Here is a 21,557-nt window from a genome sequence, read left to right as displayed (position 1 = left end):
ATTTCCTCTATGGCTGAAGAACTTATGGACTTCAGTGTTCCAGCCAGTGGCTATTAAACCCACTTAAAGCCTACCCCAATGCTCTATGATTAGCTGGAAGGTTTTATGATGCAGCTCCCATTCCCTCGGCCCAAACAAAAGCTTTGCTTTTTGAACTACCACATATTCCCTTTGTCTCCCCTGGTTATTGAAGTCAGCCACTTTCAAAAAGACACAGATGCTTTCCCCTTAACTAGTGGACAAAAATAGTCAAAACAAATCTAATACCTTTAATCTCCAACCTAATTATGGACCCTAAAGACTTCCTGTTGAAACAAAAACATTATGTTACCTGCCCCAACAGTGGGCCTCCTCAGCCTTTCAGTCTTCTCTATAGTGGCCCATATCTAGTTCAGAGGCTCCAAAATCCATTCCTTTCAGGAGGTGCTCGATATAGCTCCCCATGCCAGATTTTCCCAGACTGTCTGAGACAAGCAGGTAAGCAAGGAACTCCAGAGTGCTGTAATGTGAACTCTTGCCAGGGTACTAAGTCCAGTGTCATAGCCATCATACACCAAATTTTGAAGGTACTTCTAAACTGTAAGAGCTTTTTGCCAGAGTAAGTTATGTTGCTGAGTGAGCAGCTTGGAGACTCTTTAAGTCAAGAAAACTCTTACTGGCTAGATACTCTGAGGACTGAGAGGGAATACATTTGCTGTTCACATAATTCAACACTCATCTAATACTCTCCAAACCTGAATAGTTCTCAGCATGTCACTGATTGCCGTGTTTTGATTTGGCTCCAGTAAGCCATTCATCCAGGTAAGGTTTAGCTTTAGTTCACCCTTGCTGTACACCACTTTGATTCTGTTTGACAGGTGGTATAATCTACAATTTCAACAAGAAAAGAAAGGAACTACAATGTGATAGGACAGATGCCAGAGCACACACACACACAAAATGGGTGGGGGTAGGGAATGTGTGTTTACTTTTTTCCTGATTTCTGAGCAAGTGTTATTACTTGTATTATCTTGTTAAAGTTTACTATAAATAAAGAAAAAAAAGGCCCCTGAATTCCATAATCTTACCATGATTATACCCTTTTCTAAATGCACAGTAATTCAGAAAGGGAGTTCATAAACATTGATTAGTTTATTACCTGCTGGTGCTCCTGCCATTACAGTTAGAGCTGCCATCGATTTAGTGCCAGTGCAGTGACTTTTTACAAGATAACGAGCTAAATCCAAGACTGAATCAAACTGCTGACTTAACATTTTCTGGGCCCACTCGCATATAAGCTGGCAGGCAGCAGACACAACTTCTTCATCAGCACTTGGCAGTTGTGCTGAAGAGTCCATTCCATTCAGCTAAAACAGATCACACAGGTTATTTGTAAACCTATATAGCAAGGAATATGAGGAAACATATGATCAATACAAGTATTATTAATCTCTCAAATAAATGCGACTTTATAGAATAATCTCTAACTTCAGGTCTGAAATATATATAAGATGAGGAAAAATGTGTTGAGAAGGTAATTTAGAGAAAGTGGTTGTAATTAGCACGGTCAACACTTTAAACTGAACCTGAATATATGTTATGAAGTAAAATGGCAAACACTAAGTTGTGCACTATTTTGACCATCTTGATCTATTTTTTTCCAAAGATAAATTTTTCCCTAGTTAGGATCTGGCTATATTACTGCATTTGTATTATTTTCATTTCCCAATAATGTAATGTAACTAACAGTAGAGGTTAGCCAATACAGTCTCTTTGGCCTATGCAGTATGCCTGGCTGTCCTACTGCTTAGCGTTAAATATATCACTCTTTGTTTTTACCACCCTCTCTGTTAAGGCAATACTCCACCACCTGCAGGAAGATGCTCTAACTTTTTCTGGTGTTAGAAGTGGAGTGTGGCCAAACTGTCTTGCCTCTCAAGTTATGCAGCCTGCCATATACAGCATTACAATTCCTTCTTGAAGGTCGGCTGAGGTCCTGATGGGGACCCGTTTTGCAGACGGCGTCTTCTGGAGACCTCACCTCAAGGGATGGACCACTTGCCGTCTGCAAAACGGGTCCCCAGGGTTCCCATTGGAACCTCAGCCGACCTTCAAGAAGGAATTGTAACGCTGTATATTTGGTGTGATGAACACAATGGACATCATTATTTGAAGACTTGAAGTGCTGCCAACTTTACATACAGCACAGATCAGTGTCCAAAGTTAAGTGCGCTTTTGTCAGTTTTGCTATTTTTGCCATTTTTCGTTATACTACATGTTTGATAGTGTATATAGATGCAGATTAATGTTTGGATGTTTTTGAAGCTATCAAACATTTTTGGAGGTTTTTAGACCTATGATTACATTGTAACCGAGTACAATGTTAAGTGGCTATATTTTAACTACAGCCTCAGTATAGTAGACAACGGTCTTTATGAGGTCTTTTCCTCTGTATTTTGAAAGAAAATATATTTAAAAAAAGAAAAGAAGTGAATTCAATATTTCTTGTATTTTTCCACCAATAAACCAGTGTATACTTTAGATTCTTTGTGTTTTTCTTCAACAGAAAAATGCTCTCTTCTTGTACTTGAAAGAAATCTGCTAGATAAGTCTGTCATTCCCCCTTCCCTTATTTTCTCTAGAAAGCATATTTTAAACTCTTGATTTTGTAGTTTTTTATAATATAAATTTTTTCTTTTTAATTTAACACATTCATATCCCACATTATCCCAAGTTATACTTGAGTTCAATGTGGCTAACAACTGAGATTAAGTAGGAAATAATAAGTGTACAACAATCTTACAATACAGTCAATATATGAAGTATACAAAAATAAGAGAAGATACTGCGTATATTATTCGGATAAGTAAGGACATAGATCATAAGCGATATGCAAGATAAACTGCAAGTTAATTAATCCTAGAATTCGTAACCCACTGATAAGAAACTGTGAAAAGAAATGTTAGCATCTTATGAAACTGCGAATAATAATGTTCATGTCTAGTAGATTTCAGGAGAGAGTTCTAACATTTAGTGAACTAAAAAGTAAAGTTTGCTGAAAGAACAGATTTGTAGACAACATTTTTACAATTTGGAAAGCGGAGTCTTAGGTAATCCCTGGCTCAAAGGAAAGCGTTACACAGGGGAAGTTCAACAAGATGGTACGTGTAATCTGAGGCCAAGCCTTTGGAAGATGAAAACATAGAGCTTGAAGGTAATCCTAAATTTGATGGGGAGCTAATGCAACTTACATAGTAACATAGTAGATGACGGCAGAAAAAGACCTGCACGGTCCATCCAGTCTGCCCAACAAGATAAACTCACATGTGCTACTTTTTGTGTATACCTTACCTTGATTTGTACCTGTCCTTTTCCGGGCACAGACCGTATAAGTCTGCCCAGCACTATCCCCGCCTCCCAACCACCAGCCCCACCTCCCACCACCGGTTCTGGCACAGACCGTATAAGTCTGCCCAGCACTATCCCCGCCTCCAAACCACCAGTCCTGCTTCCCACCATCGGCTCTGGCACAGACCGTATAAGTCTGGCCAGCACCATCTCCGTCTCCCACCACCGGCTTTGCCACCCAATCTCGTCTAAGCTCCTAAGGATCCATTCCTTCTGAACAGGATTCCTTTATGTTTATCCCACGCATGTTTGAATTGCGTTACGGTTTTCGTTTCCACCACCTCCCGCGGGAGGGCATTCCAAGCATCCACCACTCTCTCCGTGAAAAAATACTTCCTGACATTTTTCTTGAGTCTGCCCCCCTTCAATCTCATTTCATGTCCTCTCGTCCTACTGCCTTCGCATCTCCGGAAAAGGTTCGTTTGCAGATTAATACCTTTCAAATATTTGAACGTCTGTATCATATCACCCCTGTTTCTCCTTTCCTCCAGAGTATACATGTTCAGGTCCGCAAGACTCTCCTCATACGTCTTGTAACACAAATCCCATACCATTCTCGTAGCTTTTCTTTGCACCGCTTCAATTCTTTTTACATCCTTAACAAGATACGGCCTCCAGAACTGAACACAATACTCCAGGTGGGGCCTCACCAACGACTTATACAGGGGCATCAACACCCCCTTTCTTCTGCTGGTCACACCTCTCTCTATACAGCCTAACAACCTTCTAGCTAGGGCCACCAACTTGTCACACTGTTTCGTCGCCTTCAAATCCTCAGATACTATCACCCCAAGATCCCTCTCCCCATCCGTACCTATCAGACTCTCCCCGCCTAACACATACGTCTCCCGTGGATTTCTACTCCCTAAGTGCATCACTTTGCATTTCTTCGCATTGAATTTTAATTGCCAACCTTAGACCATTCTTCTAGCTTCCGTAGGTCCTTTTTCAAGGTGAGGCTCTTTCAAAGCGTGAGACTCTATAAATAAAATTGAGCTGCCATATTTTGTGCTGTTTGGAGTCTTTTCTGGATCTGCTCCTTTCTACCTGCGTATATTACGTTGCAATAGTCCATTTGTGACAAAACCAGGGAGTATTTAAATAAAACGCAGATTTTCAAGATTCCACATTATCACCGTCAACTGCTGACCAAGATATAAATAGAAACAATAAACAATGTCTATATGTGAATGCCAGAAGCCTAAGAAATAAAATGGGAGAGTTAGAATATATTGTACTAAATATAAAAATAGATATAATAGGCATTTCTGAGATCTGGTGGAAGGAGGAAAACATGTGGGACACTGTCATACCAGGATACAAATTATACTGCAGTGATAGGATTCATTGAATTGGTGGAGGGGTAGCATTGTATGTTAAGGAGAGCCTTGAATCGAATAGACTAAAAATTCTACAGAACACAAAACACATCTTGGAATCCCTATAGATTGAAATTCCACATGTAACGGTGAAAAGGATAGTGATAGGAGTGTACTACTATCCACCTGGACAGGAGGAAGAGACAGATGCAGAAATGTTATCAGAATTAGTTAGGCTAACAAACTGGGAAACATGATAATAACGGGTGATTTCAGTTACCCTGATATTGACTGGATAAACATAACATAAGGGAATGCTAGGGAGGTGAAATTCCTTGAAGGAATCAAGGACTGCTTTATGGAGCAGCTGGTTTATGAGCCAACAAGAGGAGGAACAATTCTAGACCTAGTCCTTAGTGGAATGAATGATCTGGTGCAGAAGGTAATGGTGCTAGGGCCTCTTGATAATAGTGATCATAACATGATAAGATTTAGTATAAGCTCTGGAGTAAGTACACACAGAGGAAATCCAATACGTAAGCATTTAACTTTCTAAACAGAGACAATGATAAAATGAGAAGAATGGTGAAAAAAATATATAAATTAAAAAAAAACAAACAACACCTTAGAGGAGTAGCTTCAAAGGTCAAAATTTACATCAAGTGTGGATGCTGTTCAAAAATACCATCCTGGAAATCCAGGCCAAATATATTCTGTCTATTAAAAAAGGAGGAAGGAAGACCAAATGACAGCCAGCATTGGTTAAAAAGTGAGCATCAAGCTATTAGAGTTTAAAAAAAAAAATCCTTCAGAACATGGAAGGAAGATCCAACTGAAAATAACAGGAAACTACATAAAGAATGGCAAATCAAATGCAAAGCACTGATAAGGAATGCAAAGAGAGACTTCGAAAAGAAGACTGCACTGGAGGCAAAAACGCATAGCAAAATCTTTTTTAGGTACATTAAAAACAAAAAGCCGGCAAAAGAATTGGTTGAACCGCTAGATGGCCGAGGGGAAAAGGGGCACTCAGGAAGGTACTTTGGTCTTCATCAAGGAAGATGTGGGAGACAGAACGGTGCCAGAAATGGTATTCAATGCTGATGAGTCAGAGAAACAATCAAATCTCTGTAAACCTGGAAGATGTAATGAGGCAATTTGACAAATTGAAGAGTAGCAAATACATCCCAGAGTATTCACAGAATTGAAAAATGAACTTGCAGAACTATTGTTAGTAATATGTAATTTATCTTTAAAATCAAGCATGGTACCGAAAAATTGGAGGGTGGCCAATGTAACGCCAATTTTTTAAAAAGGGTTCTAGAGGTGATCCGGGAAAAAAAAAAAGACTGGTGAGCCTGACGTCGGTGCCTGGCAAAATGGTAGAGACTATTACAAAGAACAAAATTACAGAGCATATTCAAAAGCATGGATTAATGAGACAAAGCCAACGTGGATTTAGTGAAGGGAAATCTTGCCTTACCAATCTACTACATTTCTTTGAAGGGGTGAACAAACATGTGGATAAAGGTGAGCCAGTCGATATTGTGTATCTGGATTTTCAAAAGGCGTTTGACAAAGTACCTCATGTAAGACTCCAGAGGAAATTGGAGAGTCATAGGATAGGAGGTAGTGTTCTATTGTGGATTAAAAACTGGTTAAAGGATAGAAAACAAGGAGTAGGGTTAAATGGTCAGTACTGTCAATGGAGAAGGGTAGATAGTGGGGTTCCCCAGGGGTCTGTGTTGGGACCGCTGCTTTTTAACATATTTATAAATGATCTAGATATGGGAATAACTACTGAGGTAATTAAATTTGCAGGTGACATAAAGTTATTCAAAGTTGTTAAATCGCAAGAGGATTGTGAAAAATTGCACGATGACCTTACAAGACTGGCCATCCAATGGCAGATGATGTTTAATGTGATCAAGTGCAAAGCGAAGCATGTGGGAAAGAGGAACCCAAACTATAGTTACGTGTTGCAAGGTTCCACGTTAGGAGTCACCGACCAGGAAAAGGATCTAGGAGTCATCGTTGATGATACTTTCAAACCCTCTGCTCAGTGTGCTCCGGCAGGGGTTTAAAAAGGGTTTGGATGGATTCCTAAAATAAAAGTCCATAAGCCATTATTAAAATGGAATTGAGAAAATCCACTGCTTATTTCTGGGATAAGCAGCATAAAATGTATTGTACTGTTTTTGGATCTGCCAGGTACTTGTGACCTGAATTGGCCACTGTTGGAAACAGGATACTGGGCTTGATGGACCTTTGGTCTGTCCCAGTATGGCAACACTTATGTACTTATGCACAAAGAGTCTTTGGATCTCAGAAGAAAAATAAGACCTTTGAGGAAAGGCTGAAGCGTCTAGGGCTCTTCAGCTTAGAGAAAAGACGGTTGAGGGGAGATATGATAGAGGTCTATAAAATAATGAGTGGAGTGGAACGGGTAGATGTGAATTAAATGTTTACTCTTTACAAAAATACTAAGACTAGGGGGCATGCAATGAAGCTATAAAGCAGTAAATTTAATACGAAACAAAGAAAATGTTTCTTCACTCAACGTGTAATTAAACTTTGGAATTCGTTGCCAGAGAATGTGGTAAAGGAAGTTAGCTTTGCAGGGTTTAAAAAAGGTCTGGATGGCTTCCTAAAGGAAAAGTCCATAGACCATTATTAAATTGACTTGGGGAAAATCCACTGCTTATTTCTGGGCTAAGCAGCATGAAATGTACTGAACTTTTTCGGGATCTTGCCAGGTATTTGTGACCTGGATTGGCCACTGTTGGAAACAGGATGCTGGGCTTGATGGACCTTTGGTCTGTCCCAGTGTGGCAATACTTATGTACTTATGACCTGACTCGCTTTAATTTCCAAAGGGTTGAAAAAATTTTCATGAGGTTCGAATGTTAGCGGACAATCGATTGTCACATCTAGAATTTTTAGTGTGGATTCCAAAGAGTAAGAGGTTTGATCTATTATGAAGGTATTGTAAGGAGTGTGATCATAGGGATTGGTTATTGCCAGGAATTTGGTTTTGTCTGTTTTGTTATCAATCTGAATTAAGAGGCTCAGGATTCCGTCGGGTCAAGTCCCAATTTAGTACATAAGTACATAAGTAGTGCCATACTGGGAAAGACCAAAGGTCCATCTAGCCCAGCATCCTGTCACCGACAGTGGCCAATCCAGGTCAAGGGCACCTGGCACGCTCCCCAAACGTAAAAACATTCCAGACAAGTTATACCTAAAAATGCGGAATTTTTCCAAGTCCATTTAATAGCGGTCTATGGACTTGTCCTTTAGGAATCTATCTAACCCCTTTTTAAACTCCGTCAAGCTAACCGCCCGTACCACGTTCTCCGGCAACGAATTCCAGAGTCTAATTACACGTTGGGTGAAGAAAAATTTTCTCCGATTCGTTTTAAATTTACCACACTGTAGCTTCAACTCATGCCCTCTAGTCCTAGTATTTTTGGATAGCGTGAACAGTCGCTTCACATCCACCCGATCCATTCCACTCATTATTTTATACACTTCTATCATATCTCCCCTCAGCCGTCTCTTCTCCAAGCTGAAAAGCCCTAGCCTTCTCAGCCTCTCTTCATAGGAAAGTCGTCCCATCCCCACTATCATTTTGGTCGCCCTTCGCTGTACCTTTTCCAATTCTACTATATCTTTTTTGAGATACGGAGACCAGTACTGAACACAATACTCCAGGTGCGGTCGCACCATGGAGCGATACAACGGCATTATAACATCCGCACACCTGGACTCCATACCCTTCCTAATAACACCCAACATTCTATTCGCTTTCCTAGCCGCAGCAGCACACTGAGCAGAAGGTTTCAGCGTATCATCGACGACGACACCCAGATCCCTTTCTTGATCCGTAACTCCTAACGCGGAACCTTGCAAGACGTAGCTATAATTCGGGTTCCTCTTACCCACATGCATCACTTTGCACTTGTCAACATTGAACTTCATCTGCCACTTGCACGCCCATTTAATGAATGCCATGTGTAATAAAAGTGAATTTTAAAGACTGTTTTTCAACTCTGTTTTGACCGACCAGTGCACTCAGGGTCTGTATTGTTGATTAGAAGTAATTCTGTTTAAAAATGATTGTTTAACTTTGATTTTGTGAAATGCAGAAGATAAGACACAGCTCTAATTAATTTGGTATGTGAAGAGGAGGATGGTGCTTGTTTTCGGAGTTCAGCCTGGCCACCTGGACTTGGAAAACACGTGACCATGTTCTTACAGTACCTAAACAGAGAAACATTCTGTAATTTTCTTTAGCTATGAACATGAGTTCTATGCTTAATAAAAAGGGGGGTTTGTTGCAGCAGAGTTTTGAGGCTCATCTGTGGGTAGACGTATCGCGCAAAGGACTTGTTCCTGGTCATAAGGAGACTTCGGGCTTTAGCTGCAATGGGTCTCCCAGCTGATAAGGGCCTGAAATTCCTGACCAGTGATGTTGTATGTATAATATGTATATATTTGTCTTATAGCTTTCTTTTAGTTAGATGATTTAATCATTGTATATATATCTTAATCATTGTAATTTTGGCATCTCTAATAAAGGTCTCGTTTACCTAATACGAATCCAAAAGAATCCACAGTAATTATTGAGTAGTCTGTGTCAGTGAAGCAGGCTGTAAATCCATAGCAGTACACCATGCTTAAAAAGAATATAACTAAAAGTATGAAACCTTGCTGCTTTAAGTTTATTACCCATCATAACAATAAACAATATTGGGGAGAGTGGAGAACCCTGTGGCATACCACATTCAGGGACCATGGAGGTGTTATGGAACCTGCCATTGCTACCTGGTAAGATCTAGCCTTTAAAAAGCCTTGGAACCACTGGCGTACTTTTCCACTTAAACCAAAATGATCAAGTACACTTAACAATATGTCATGATACACTACGTCGAATACACTAGACGCATCAAATTGCGTCTGTATAATCTTTTTACCCAAGCTCATTTCTTTCTTGAAGTTAGATATTAAGGTGGTTAGGACCATTTCAGTACTATAACAGGGTCTGAAACCTGATTGGGATTTGTACAGAAGGGAGAAGGAAGAGAGATGGTCCATAAGTTGGGCTGTGACTATACCTTCCATGACCTTGATCAATAGGGGAATGGATGATACTGGCCTGTAGTTGGTGACATCACTTGTTGAGGCCAATAGATTCTTAGGAATAGAAGTTAATATAATGGATCCTTTAGAATGAACTGTTTCCTGAGAGGGTGATATAAAGGAGGACAAATTCTATCAGCTACTACTCCACCAAAATTGACTGTAGGATTAACATTAATATTCAGGACACAGTTTCTAATCTTTAGTATTTTTTGTTTGAAGTAAGTGGCAAGCTATTCAGCAGTGGAAGCTGCCTCGTTGGTTATACATATAGCCTTGGTATTTAAGAGACTATTATCCACAACTATAGCAGTTGGCATTGTTAAGAAAATCTATTTCCTTAAAATATGATCATAAGGTCTGTAATATGCTACTTAGAATACTCTCAAAACAGTGGTTCCCAGCCAGTCCAACCTCTCAGGTCTTCACAATATGCAAGAGACAGATCTGCATGCACTGCCTCTACTGTATAGTAATCTCTCATGAATATTTATTGAGAATATCCTAAAAACCCAACTGGCCACATGTTTCCCATCTTCCCCCTTCCCTGTTTTATTCTGCTCTCTGAGCAAAGCAGCCCTTCCTCCAACAGCACATATCATATTTTAACTTTCCACAGCAAAAGGAAAATCTAAACAAGACATGTAATAGACAAGTACATAGGTTCATTTGTACTCTTGTACCTAGGGTTGATATTCAGGTCCAAAAAGAACCCATGTACTTTGCACCTGCTGTTTGTAAGACTGGGTATGTAGAGGAAAAATGTCACATATTGAATTAAAATTCTGTGTGTGACCTTTTCTCCCTCCAGCCCCTTCCAGGTACATCTACTTTAACAGTGCCTACATTTAGCTGCTTTGTCCATGGCAATTTTCAAACCCAGGAATATAACACAGCAGCTAGGCTGATATTTGTTAAATCGCAATTCAAAAGTGCCAAACCCCTCTGAGAAAAAATGCACTGGCTTCCAATCAAAGAACGTATCACCTTCAAAATCTGCACCTTGGTCCACAAAATTATCTACGGCCAAGTCCCAGGATACATGACAAACCTCATCAACCTACCAATCAGAAACATAACCAGTTCATCTCGAAAATACCTAAATCTCCACTACCCAAACTGCAAAGGACTCAAATACAAAGCAACCTACACATCCAGCTTCTCCTATATAAGCACACAACTATGGAACGCATTGCCAAAAGCTGTAAAAACAGCCTACGACCACCTAAATTTCAGGAAATCACTAAAAACCTACCTATTCAAAAAGGCATACTCCACCAACCCAACATAGATACCTACACTCTGCAACACAGCAAAACCAAAGCTCGAAATGGACACTGTATAACCTTTCCTCTCCTCAACCCCCATTGTATCTGACACATATATATACCTTATTCGACCACAATATCACCTTGTATTTGTTTCTCTTCTGGACTTGGCGAATGCCTTATTCGACCACAATATCACCTTGTATTTGTTTCTCTACCGGACTTGGCGAATGCTTTACGGTACTATGTAAGCCACATTGAGCCTGCAAATAGGTGGAGAAATGTGGGATACAAATGCAACAAATAAATAAAAATATCAATATTTTAGAAGCCAATTTTCAATGGGATTAAAGTTCTAGGAAATTAAACGCTGCATACTTATTTTTTTTTTTTTTTAGTATATAGCTTCTTGCCAGTCAAAACAGACTAGAATACTCTATGTCTGCTCCTTGTGAGACTTAACCCTCCATCGTCCCAAATACAAACAGACTGTAAGCCCTCTGGAGTCAGGGAAATATCTACTGTAACTGAATGTAACTCACCTTGAGCTACTACTGAGAAGGCAAGAGTTAAATAAATATTTTAGGTATTTGGATTTATTTACATAAATTTGATATACCTCTGCAAGTGTGTGCTGCTAAACGGTTTATAAATACAATAAAGAAAGAGGAGAGAAAGAGAAAGAGAAAGAAGAAAGGGGGTGGGGGAAAGAGGGTGCAGGCATACTGAAATAACAGAGGGGAATCCAGAGTGGGTTAGCTAGACTTGTTTACTGTCTTTCTTTCTTATGAAACCGATTCCCAATTTGACCTACAAGAGAAAAGTGAAGTGAAGTACTGTAGATCAACAAGTGATAGCTCAAACCAGACCCTTCTGATCAGAATATGAAAGTAATTTTCCTGTGTGCCAGCTCCTGGGTACTGAAGTGGATGATTATGTCTGGCTTTTCCTGAGCTCAAGAAGAATTGGAATGGATACAGGTACCATAAGAGGTCTTTGTAATGGAAGACTAAAATAAATTGAGTTATGCATTAAAATTAAAGAAGTTTTACCACATCTCCAGTTTTATGGAAGTCCAAGTTGGGCAAAGATGGCATATGGACAAAGGCTTTCTTTCTTAGTCCACTGTAGCAATATGTAATAAGGAGTTAAGGTTTAAATACTTTCCAGCCTGCATTGTAAATATAACAATTATCCAATACATTGTATAATCTTAAAAGACATTAAATCATTTTCTACATGATTGCAAAAAATGAAATACTATTCAATTTGGTCTTCAAGCCAATTTATAGCTTTTACACACAGTTAATCATTATAATAAAACCAGAGAACTTATTAATACAATTCAAGTCAATTCTTGTATACCGCTAATATCCCCTTTCCAGGGTTCAGTGCAGTTTACAATTCTAGGTGAGACAAAAGCAGAGAGTGTTAGTGTGAGGTATGAGAAACATTAGAGGCCATTGGTGTAATACATAAGACTAAAAACATTAAAGGAATGGATAATGGATGATACTAGGATGTAGAAGTCATGATGGATTATTATCAAGCAGTCTTTGGGAAGAGAAAGGTTTTAGCCTCTTCCTGAAAACAGATAGCTGTTTTCTGTTCTGATGAGAATAGGCAGAGAGTTCCATATTTGATTCCAAGTACGGGGAATAGAGAGCTAAAATCTTCCGATTTTGAACTGCCTTTTGAAATGGCGGTGCTAGCATTAGATGTTGTTTCAGTCCGTTAGACTGGACTAAATATAGCGAAGCAGTCTTAGTCAGCAGTTCAAAGGTGAAGCCCTGTAAGATTTGAAAAACTAAACAAGCACTTCAAGAGGGATTATGAAAAAAAGATAGCAGTAGAGGCAAAAAAACATAGTAAAAAAATTTTTCAGTATATTAAAAGCAGGAAGCCAGCAAAAGAATTGGTTGGGCTGGATGACCGAGGGGTAAAAGGGGTGATCAAGGAAGACAAAGACGTAGCGGAGAGATTAAATGAATTCTTTGCTTCGGTGTTCACCGAGGAAGATTTAGGTGGGATACCGGTGTCGGAAATGGTATTTCAAGCGGACGAGTCGGAGAAACTTACGGAATTCACGGTAAACCTGGAGGACATAATGGGGCAGTTTGGCAAACTGAAGAGTAGCAAATCACCTGGACCGGATGGCATTCATCCTAGAGTACTGATAGAACTGAAAAATGAACTTGCGGAGCTACTGTTAGTGATATGCAATTTATCCTTAAAATCAAACGTGGTACCAGAAGATTGGAGGGTGGCCAATGTAACGCCGATTTTTAAAAAAAGGTTCCAGGGGAGATCCGGGAAATTACAGACCGGTGAGTCTGACGTCGGTGCCGGAGAAAATGGTAGAGGCTATTATTAAAAACAAAATTACAGAGCACATCCGAGGACATGGATTACTGAGACCAAGTCAGCACGGCTTTTGTGTGGGGAAATCTTGCCTGACCAATTTACTTCAATTCTTTGAAGGAGTAAACAAACATGTGGACAAAGGGGAGCTGGTTGATATTGTGTATCTGGATTTTCAAAAGGCGTTTGACAAGGTGCCTCATGAAAGGCTACAGAGGAAATTGGAGGGTCATGGGATAGGAGGTAATGTCCTATTGTGGATTAAAAACTGGTTGAAGGATAGGAAACAGAGAGTGGGGTTAAATCGGCAGTATTCACAATGGAAAAGGGTAGTTAGTGGGGTTCCTCAGGGGTCTGTGCTAGGACCGCTGCTGTTTAATATATTTATAAATGATTTAGAGATGGGAGTAACTAGCGAGGTAATTAAATTTGCTGATGACACAAAGTTATTCAAAGTCGTTAACTCGCGACAGGATTGTGAAAAATTACAGAAGGACCTTATGAGACTGGGAGACTGGGCGGCTAAATGGCAGATGACATTTAATGTGAGCAAGTGCAAGGTGATGCATGTGAGAAAAAAGAACCCGAATTATAGCTACGTCATGCAAGGTTCCACGTTAGGAGTTACGGACCAAGAAAGGGATCTGGGAGTCATCGTCGATAATACACTGAAACCTTCTGCTCAGTGTGCTGCTGCGGCTAGGAATGCAAATAGAATGTTGGGTATTATTAGGAAAGGTATAGAAAACAGGTGTGAGGATGTTATAATGCTGTTGTATCGCTCCATGGTGCGACCGCACCTTGAGTAGTGTCCAATTCTGGTTGCCGCATCTCAAGAAAGATAACTTTTAGAGGCATATTTTCAAAGCACTTAGCCTTCCAAAGTTCTATAGAAACCTATGGAACTTTGGAAGGCTAAGTGCTTTGAAAATACGCCTCATAATGGAATTGGAAAAGGTGCAGCAAAGGCGACGAAAATGATAGCGGGGATGGGACGACTTCCCTATGAAGAAAGACTAAGGAGGCTAGGGCTTTTCAGCTTGGAGAAGAGACAGCTGAGGGGAGACATGATAGAGGTATATAAAATGATGAGTGGAGTGGAACAGGTGGATGTGAAGCGTCTGTTCACGCTTTCCAAAAATAGTAGGATTAGGGGGGCATGCGATGAAACTACAGTGTAGTACATTTAAAACAAATAGGAGAAAATGTTTCTTCACCCAACGCATAATTAAACTCTGGAATTTGTTGCCAGAGAGCGTGGTGAAGGCGGTTAGCTTGGCAGAGTTTTAAAAGGGTTTGGACAGTTTCCTAAAGGACAAGTCCATAGACCGCTACTAAATGGACTTGGGAAAAATCCACAATTTCGGGAATAACATGTATAGAATGTTTTGTGCATTTGGGAAGCTTGCCAGGTGCCCTTGACCTGGATTGGCCGCTGTCGGGGACAGGATGCTGGGCTCGAGGGGCCTTTGGTCTTTTCCCAGTATGGCATTACTTATGTGCTTATTAAGTCCCAGGTGTACTGAGGCAAGGGATGACACAAAGAGGTTGAACAGGATCGGTGAGAGGGGATATCCCTGCGGGACCCCACAGTGAGTAGACCAGTAGTTGGAAAGTTGATTGTTTTGCTTGACAGAATACCTTCGATTTGAAAGGAATTCACTGAACAATGTGAGCACAGTCCCTGTTATTCCTATCTGATCCAGGTGTTCGAGTAGTAGTGTGTGTTCAACCGCATCGAACGCTGCCAATATATCGAATTGGAAAAGAATTACTTGGTAGCCTTTGCATAGGTGTTGCTTGACATATGTAGTTAGAACTAGCAGTAATGTTTCTGTACTATGAGATGATCTGAAGCCAAATTGTGACCAGTGTAAAACAGAACATTTTTCAGATAAAAAAAAAAGAAAAGGTTTCTAATGCTTTAGTAAAAAGGGGTATGCTTGCACTGGACAGTAGTTTGCAATGTTACGTCTAGCCCAGATCCCCTTCAGTAGTGAAGTGAGAACAATTTTGTCCATATCAGGAGGAAGAGAGCCAATTTTTCATAGCTCATTGAGATAATCGAGTAACCAGTTTACTGCTTCCATAGGGATGGATTTGAGTAAGGTGTTTTGGGCACTGATCACGGGAGCAGTTGGCACGGGAGCATTTCAACAGTATTGTTCTTACATCCTCAGCTGTTAGTGGTTGAAAAGATTCCCAGTGTTGGTCAGTGTTGAGTCCTTGGTCTGGCGGTTAAAGCTGAACTAAAGGTTGGGCTATTTTCCTCTGTTGGAGTAGCCTTAGATAGTTCAGACCTAATTTGGAGGATCTTATTGGCGAAATGATCAGCGAGGTCTTGGGCACTGGGACATGTTTTCTGTGAATGTTCATCTTTATTAGTGGAAGCTAGTGTTTTAACTAAGGAGAAAAGTTTTTCTTGTCAAGACCATCTTGACCTATTAGGCTGCTATAGTACTGGCATTTTGAGTCACCTACCTTCTTTTTGTAGCGTCGGAAGGCTGACTTCCATTTGGATTGATCAGTAGTATCTTTGTTATTTCTCCATTGCTTTTCAAGAATAGACATATTCCTTTTTTAGGACAGATAGTTCCTCTGTAAACCATGGTGAATTTCTGGGTGTCTTGACCTTTTTAGTGGTAAATGGAACAATTTCTTCTAGTATAGCTTTCTCCTTGGTATCCTAGCAGAATTTGATAAAACCATGTGTAGGAGATGAGGTAGTGAGGGAATCTGTTAGCTCCGACTAGAAAGTGGCCTTGTTGACTTTATCTCTGGTGGAAATGAATTTGGATGACTTGTGTCTGGTTAAGCTTGACATACAGATATCAATGGTGAAATCCAGCTGGAAATGGTCAGACCAAGGTACTGGCTTCCATTTGAATGAACTAATCAAGCCAGTGCTTTTTTTGTAGAAAAAAAGGTGCCGGTACTCATTGTGGGCGGGGTCACCACACATGGCACCGCCCCTATTATAGCCACACCCCTTATACCAGCCATGGCGCATATAAACAGACATCATTGAAAATATTATACTAGTATAGGAGAAAAAATAATGTGATTTTTTTCATTATAAATAATTTCTGTAAGCTGTTACAGCTCCAGTATACCCAGTGCAAAATAAGACAAATTCCAAATACTAAAATGAAAATAAAATGATTTTTTTCTACCTTTGTTGTCTGGTGACTTTGTTTTCTATCCATATTGGTCCCAGTCTCTGATTCTGCTGCTCTCTATCTGTTCTCTTAACTCCGTTTCCAGGGCTTCCTTTCCATGTATTTCTTTACTTTCCTCCTTTCTTCTTCTTTTGTTGCCCTGCATCCATAAGTAAAAGCTGGGTCCTCCTCCATGGAATTGACTGGAGGAGGTATACCATGGATCCAGCTTTTGCCTATTTTCTCCATCCATGTGCAGTTTTTCTCCTCTCTTCCCTTTCCCTCATCTCCATCCATGCGCATCTTCTTTTTTCTTTCCTCCCCTCCATTCATGTCCAGCACTTCTCCTCTCTCTTTCCCTCCATCCATGTCCAGCATTTCTCATCTCTCTTCCCTCCTCTGTATCCATATAAAGCAATAATTCTCTCTCCCCTCTCCTCCATCCATGTCCAGCAATTCTCCTCTCTCCTAGCCAACTCCTCCATCCATCCATGTCCAGCAATTCTTCTCTATCTCCTGCTCTCCTCTCCATCCATTTCTAGCATTTCTCCTCTCTCCCCTCTCATCCATGTCCAGCAATTCTTTCTTCCCTGTCCTCCCCTCCCTGTCCAGCGATTCTCCCCTCCATGTCCAGCAATTCTCTCTTCCCTGTCCTCCCCTCCCCGTCCAGCGATTCTCCTCTCTCCCCTCCATGTCCAGAAATTCTATCTTCCCTGCCCTCCCCTCCATGTCCAGCAATTATCTCATCCCTGCCCTCCCATCAATGTCCAGCAATTCTCTCTCCCCTGCCCTTCCCTACCATCCCATGTCCAGCAATTCTCTCTCCCCTGCCCTTCCCTCCCATGTCCAGCAATTCTCTCTTGCCCTTCCCTCCCATGTCCAGCAATTCTCGCTCCCCTGCCCTTCCCATGTCCAGCAATTCTCTCTCCCCTGCCTTTCCCTCCCATCCCATGTCCAGCAATTCTCTCTCCCCTGCCCTTCCCATGTCCAGCAATTCTCTCTCCCTTGCCCTTCCCTGCCCTTCCCATGTCCAGCAATTCTCTCTCCTCTGCCCTTCCCTCCCATCCCATTGATTTCCAGCAATTCTCTCTCCCCTGCCCTTCCCATGTCCAGCAATTCTCTCTCCTCTGCCCTTCCCTCCCATTCCATTGATTTCTAGCAATTCTCTCTCCCCTGCCCTTCCCATGTCCAGCAATTCTCTCTCCCCTGCCCTTCCCTCCCATCCCATTGATTTCTAGCAATTCTCTCTCCCCTGCCCTTCCCTCCCATCCCATTGATTTCCAGCAATTCTCTCTCCCCTGCCCTTCCCTCCCATCCCATCCCATTGATTTCCAGCAATTCTCTCTCCCCTGCCCTTCCCTCCCATCCCATTGATTTCCAGCAATTCTCTCTCTCCTGCCCTTCCCTCCCATCCCATTGATTTCCAGCAATTCTCTCTCCCCTGCCCTTCCCTCCCATTGATTTCCAGCAATTCTCTCTCTCCTGCCCTTCCCTCCCATCCCATTGATTTCCAGCAATTCTCTCTCCCCTGCCCTTCCTCCCATTGATTTCCAGCAATTCTCTCTCCCCTGCCCTCCCCTCCCATTACTTCCAGCGATTCTCCGCCTCTTTCCTGCCCTCCCATCGACGTGCAGTGATTTTTCCGTCCCTCCCCTTCCCTCACCTCTCCCATATCCAGCGATTCTTCGTCCCTCAGCGTCCTCCTTCACTGCCTGCCAGCCAGCATCGGACTCAGAAGCGAACGGTGCAGGCAGCGATTGGCTGGCAGCGTCGTAGCTTCCCTCTGCATGTCCCGCCTACAACTTCCTATTTACGCATAGGCGGGACTTGCAGAGGGAAGCTACGACGCTGCCAGCCAGTCGCTGCCTGCACCGTTCGCTTCTGAGTCCGACTGGCTGGCAGGCAGTGAAGGAGGACGCTGAGGGACGAAGAATCGCTGGATATGAGAGAGGTGAGGGCAGGGGAGGGACGGAAAATTCGCTGCACGTCGATGGGAGGGCAGGAAAGAGGCGGAGAATCGCTGGAAGTAATGGGAGGGGAGGGGAGGAAGAGAAAAAGGTGCCGGTACGCCGTACCGTTGCGTACCGGCACAAAAAAAGCACTGAATCAAGCTATTAGAATAGGACGTCATGAAGTCTAACATATGTCCTTTTTCATGAGTTGCACCCTTGGAGAATGTAATTAGTTCGCAGTCCTTCAGAAATTATTTGAAGTTGTGACCGTTGGTATCTGCATCATTTTCCAAGCGTAGGTTTAAGTCTCCCAGGAAGATAATCCTTGAGAACTGTGATATGGCAGAGGAAGTAATCTCTACAAGTAGTGGTTCTGCCTTGGACCAAGCTCCCGGAGGACGGTAAATGAGGAATAGGGTGATTTGATTTGCCTCTTTTGAATCATCGCAGAATTTGCACTGCATGTATTCCAATTCAGGGAAAACCGCAGAACTAACTAAAGACACGTGGAAAAAAACTCTTAAAGGCAAGAGCAAATCCACCTCCTTTTAAACCATGTCTTGGAGAATGAAGAATACACTAACCAGGTGGATAGATGTGGGGCAGTATCGGACTATCAACTTCTGTGAGCCATGCTTCTGAGATAAACAGAAAGCCCAGCTCTGAAGATTCTAGCAGATTCCTGAGTAAGAGACCCTTCTTCCCCACAGATCTAGCATTGATATAGATGGCTGGGACAGGAGTTGAGACTTGTGTTCCAAAGGGGAGAGCTGTTTGGTTAGTTGCAAAAGGTAGCGAGGTTTTTTTTAGGCCATCGAATGTTTGCCATTTTCTTCTGGTCCGTAACGATAGCAGTATTCTGACAATATATATTGGCACTGACTAGCAGATATCTGACATTACAATTAGGGTGTTTCTTAGTACAGGGTTTTCTAGACTGATTATAGATTACAGGGATAGGATTAGGCACTAAATTATCTGGTAGGTTGCCACCCGATGTGCTCAAGAGGACTAAGTAAATCCATGAGAGCAACTTCATGGTGATAGCTTTTTGAGCTAGTTTAAGTCAGTTGGGCTAAGCACTCTTTATCAGTTTTAAATGTGTGCTGTTAAAGATTTCAGGACTGAGCTCTCCTTGAAGGTAGAAGCTATCGATGCTGAGGAGAGGTCATTGTGTCTCAGGAACTCATAAGGTGGAGAGGTGCAAATGCGCCGGCGTGGTAGACTTCAAAATGACGCTATGACTTGCTGTAATTAGGTAGGGTTCCTCATTTAAGCTGCCATTCTTCCAAAGTCAGTTGTGCAGCAGTAGGGAGAGTTTATATCGGGCGAGAGGCCACAATGTAGCTCTCATGTTATAGAGTAGTTGATTTCCTTTGTTTGCTGTTTTAAGTATTGTTATAAGTACAGAGCTGAGCAGGTCAACCAATACAATCATCAGTTCTGTAAGATAGTAACTTCTAAACTATCCAACAACCACTTTAGTGGTGGGGGGGTGGGTGTGATTTCAACCCAGTATGGGATCCAATGATGGATAAGTCCATCCCTACAGCTAACACAGAACTCCATGATAGTAGAGGATTGCCTAATATGTGTCATCAATTAGATTTAATAGATGTCTGGCAGGTGCTCTACCCCCAAAAGAGGGACTACACAAATATGTCCCGTGCACACTCCACACAGGCTCATATTGATTATTTGTTGATATCAAGGCAGCTGTTTGGGTTGTTAATTAAGGTAGATATAGGATCTTACACTATTTCTGACCATGCTTGGGTGTGGATGGAATGGGGTCTGAATAGGTCGGCACCACAAGAAGCCCGATGGGTCTTCCCCATAGAGCTATATAAGGACCATGTCTTCCATGCTAGGCTACTCACTTGTTGGAAAGACTATAAAACTCATAATGTAGAACACGAAGTTGACCCGATCCTTTACTGGGACGCAGCAAAGGCAGTATTGAGGGGGGAGATAATCAGTTATACTCATTACCTTAGGAAGGCCAGGAACCGGGAGATACTCCGGCTAAGCCGTCAACTTTGCACAGCACACCAGTGGTTCGGTCAGACACACACTACAGAGCATAAACAGAACTTCATACAGCATTAAACAAACTCCTCCATCAGTGGGCCCTCAAGTCCCAGACCTATTATAGATACATGTTGTATAGACATGGGAATAAGGCAGGCTGACTGATGTCTCGGCTAATAGCAGCGAAAGGGGGCTGCTCAAGAATTTTGACTATGCGAATGAAACAGGGGGCCAGGTTAACACAGATAAGGACATCTGTCAAATCTTTCATTCCTATTATCAACAATTATACGCCGCCCCAGTCGATGAGGGGATGTCCTGCAACCTATACCTTCATAACCTAAATTTGCCTTCCCTGAGCTCAGTAGATAGAGATGTGCTAAACCAACCTGTGCTAGCTGAGGAGGTACACCTGGAGATCCGACAGAGCCCTTTGCTAAAGGCACCAGGCATTGACGGCTTTCGCACCGAGTTTTACAAACTTATGGGGGAGGAGATTGTGTTCCCTCTTACGAGTATGCTTAACATAATGGTGGATGCTGAAGCATTGCCTTCACAGCACAAATTATTGTACTTCCAAAGCCGGGACGCAACCCAAATCTCCCGGAGTCCTACTGCCCCAGCTCCTTATTCAATTATGAAGTCAAGCTTCTCGCCAAAATCTCAGCGAATCGTTTGGTTAGATTTCTCCCTAAACTCATCCACGATTCACAGGTGGGATTTGTTAAGGGATGGTGGGTAGCTAAAAACCTTAGGAAAATCCTGGCTACATTAGAATATGGAAATAGGACATATTTGCAATTGCTTCTCGCCAGTTTTGATGCCGAGAATCTAGACTAGGCTTTTCAGGGCATTTCCTGTAGGCTATAAGAACACTGCATTCGACACTCAGAGCTCGGTTACTAGTCAACGGGGTGGAATCCCAAGATTTTCTAATAC

General features: G+C 41.8%; 1 protein-coding gene across 1 annotated transcript in view; it reads right to left on the bottom strand.

Annotated features, from left to right (window-relative positions):
• RFX7 (regulatory factor X7) overlaps positions 1-21,557 on the bottom strand; it is a 133,170-nt gene that overhangs the window by 28,359 nt on the left and 83,254 nt on the right. The window contains exons 5-6 of the mRNA XM_030191678.1: positions 12,169-12,253; positions 1,139-1,346 (exon numbers count right to left, since the gene is read on the bottom strand). Coding sequence (XP_030047538.1) covers positions 1,139-1,346; positions 12,169-12,253 — 293 coding nt within the window. The remainder of the gene's footprint in view (positions 1-1,138; positions 1,347-12,168; positions 12,254-21,557) is intronic.

The sequence above is a fragment of the Microcaecilia unicolor genome, chromosome 1 (assembly GCF_901765095.1).
Source record: "Microcaecilia unicolor chromosome 1, aMicUni1.1, whole genome shotgun sequence".
NCBI classification, from domain to species: domain Eukaryota; kingdom Metazoa; phylum Chordata; class Amphibia; order Gymnophiona; family Siphonopidae; genus Microcaecilia; species Microcaecilia unicolor.
The sequence above is the reverse complement of the archived record's forward strand: the minus strand, read 5'-3'. Positions and strand labels throughout refer to the sequence as shown.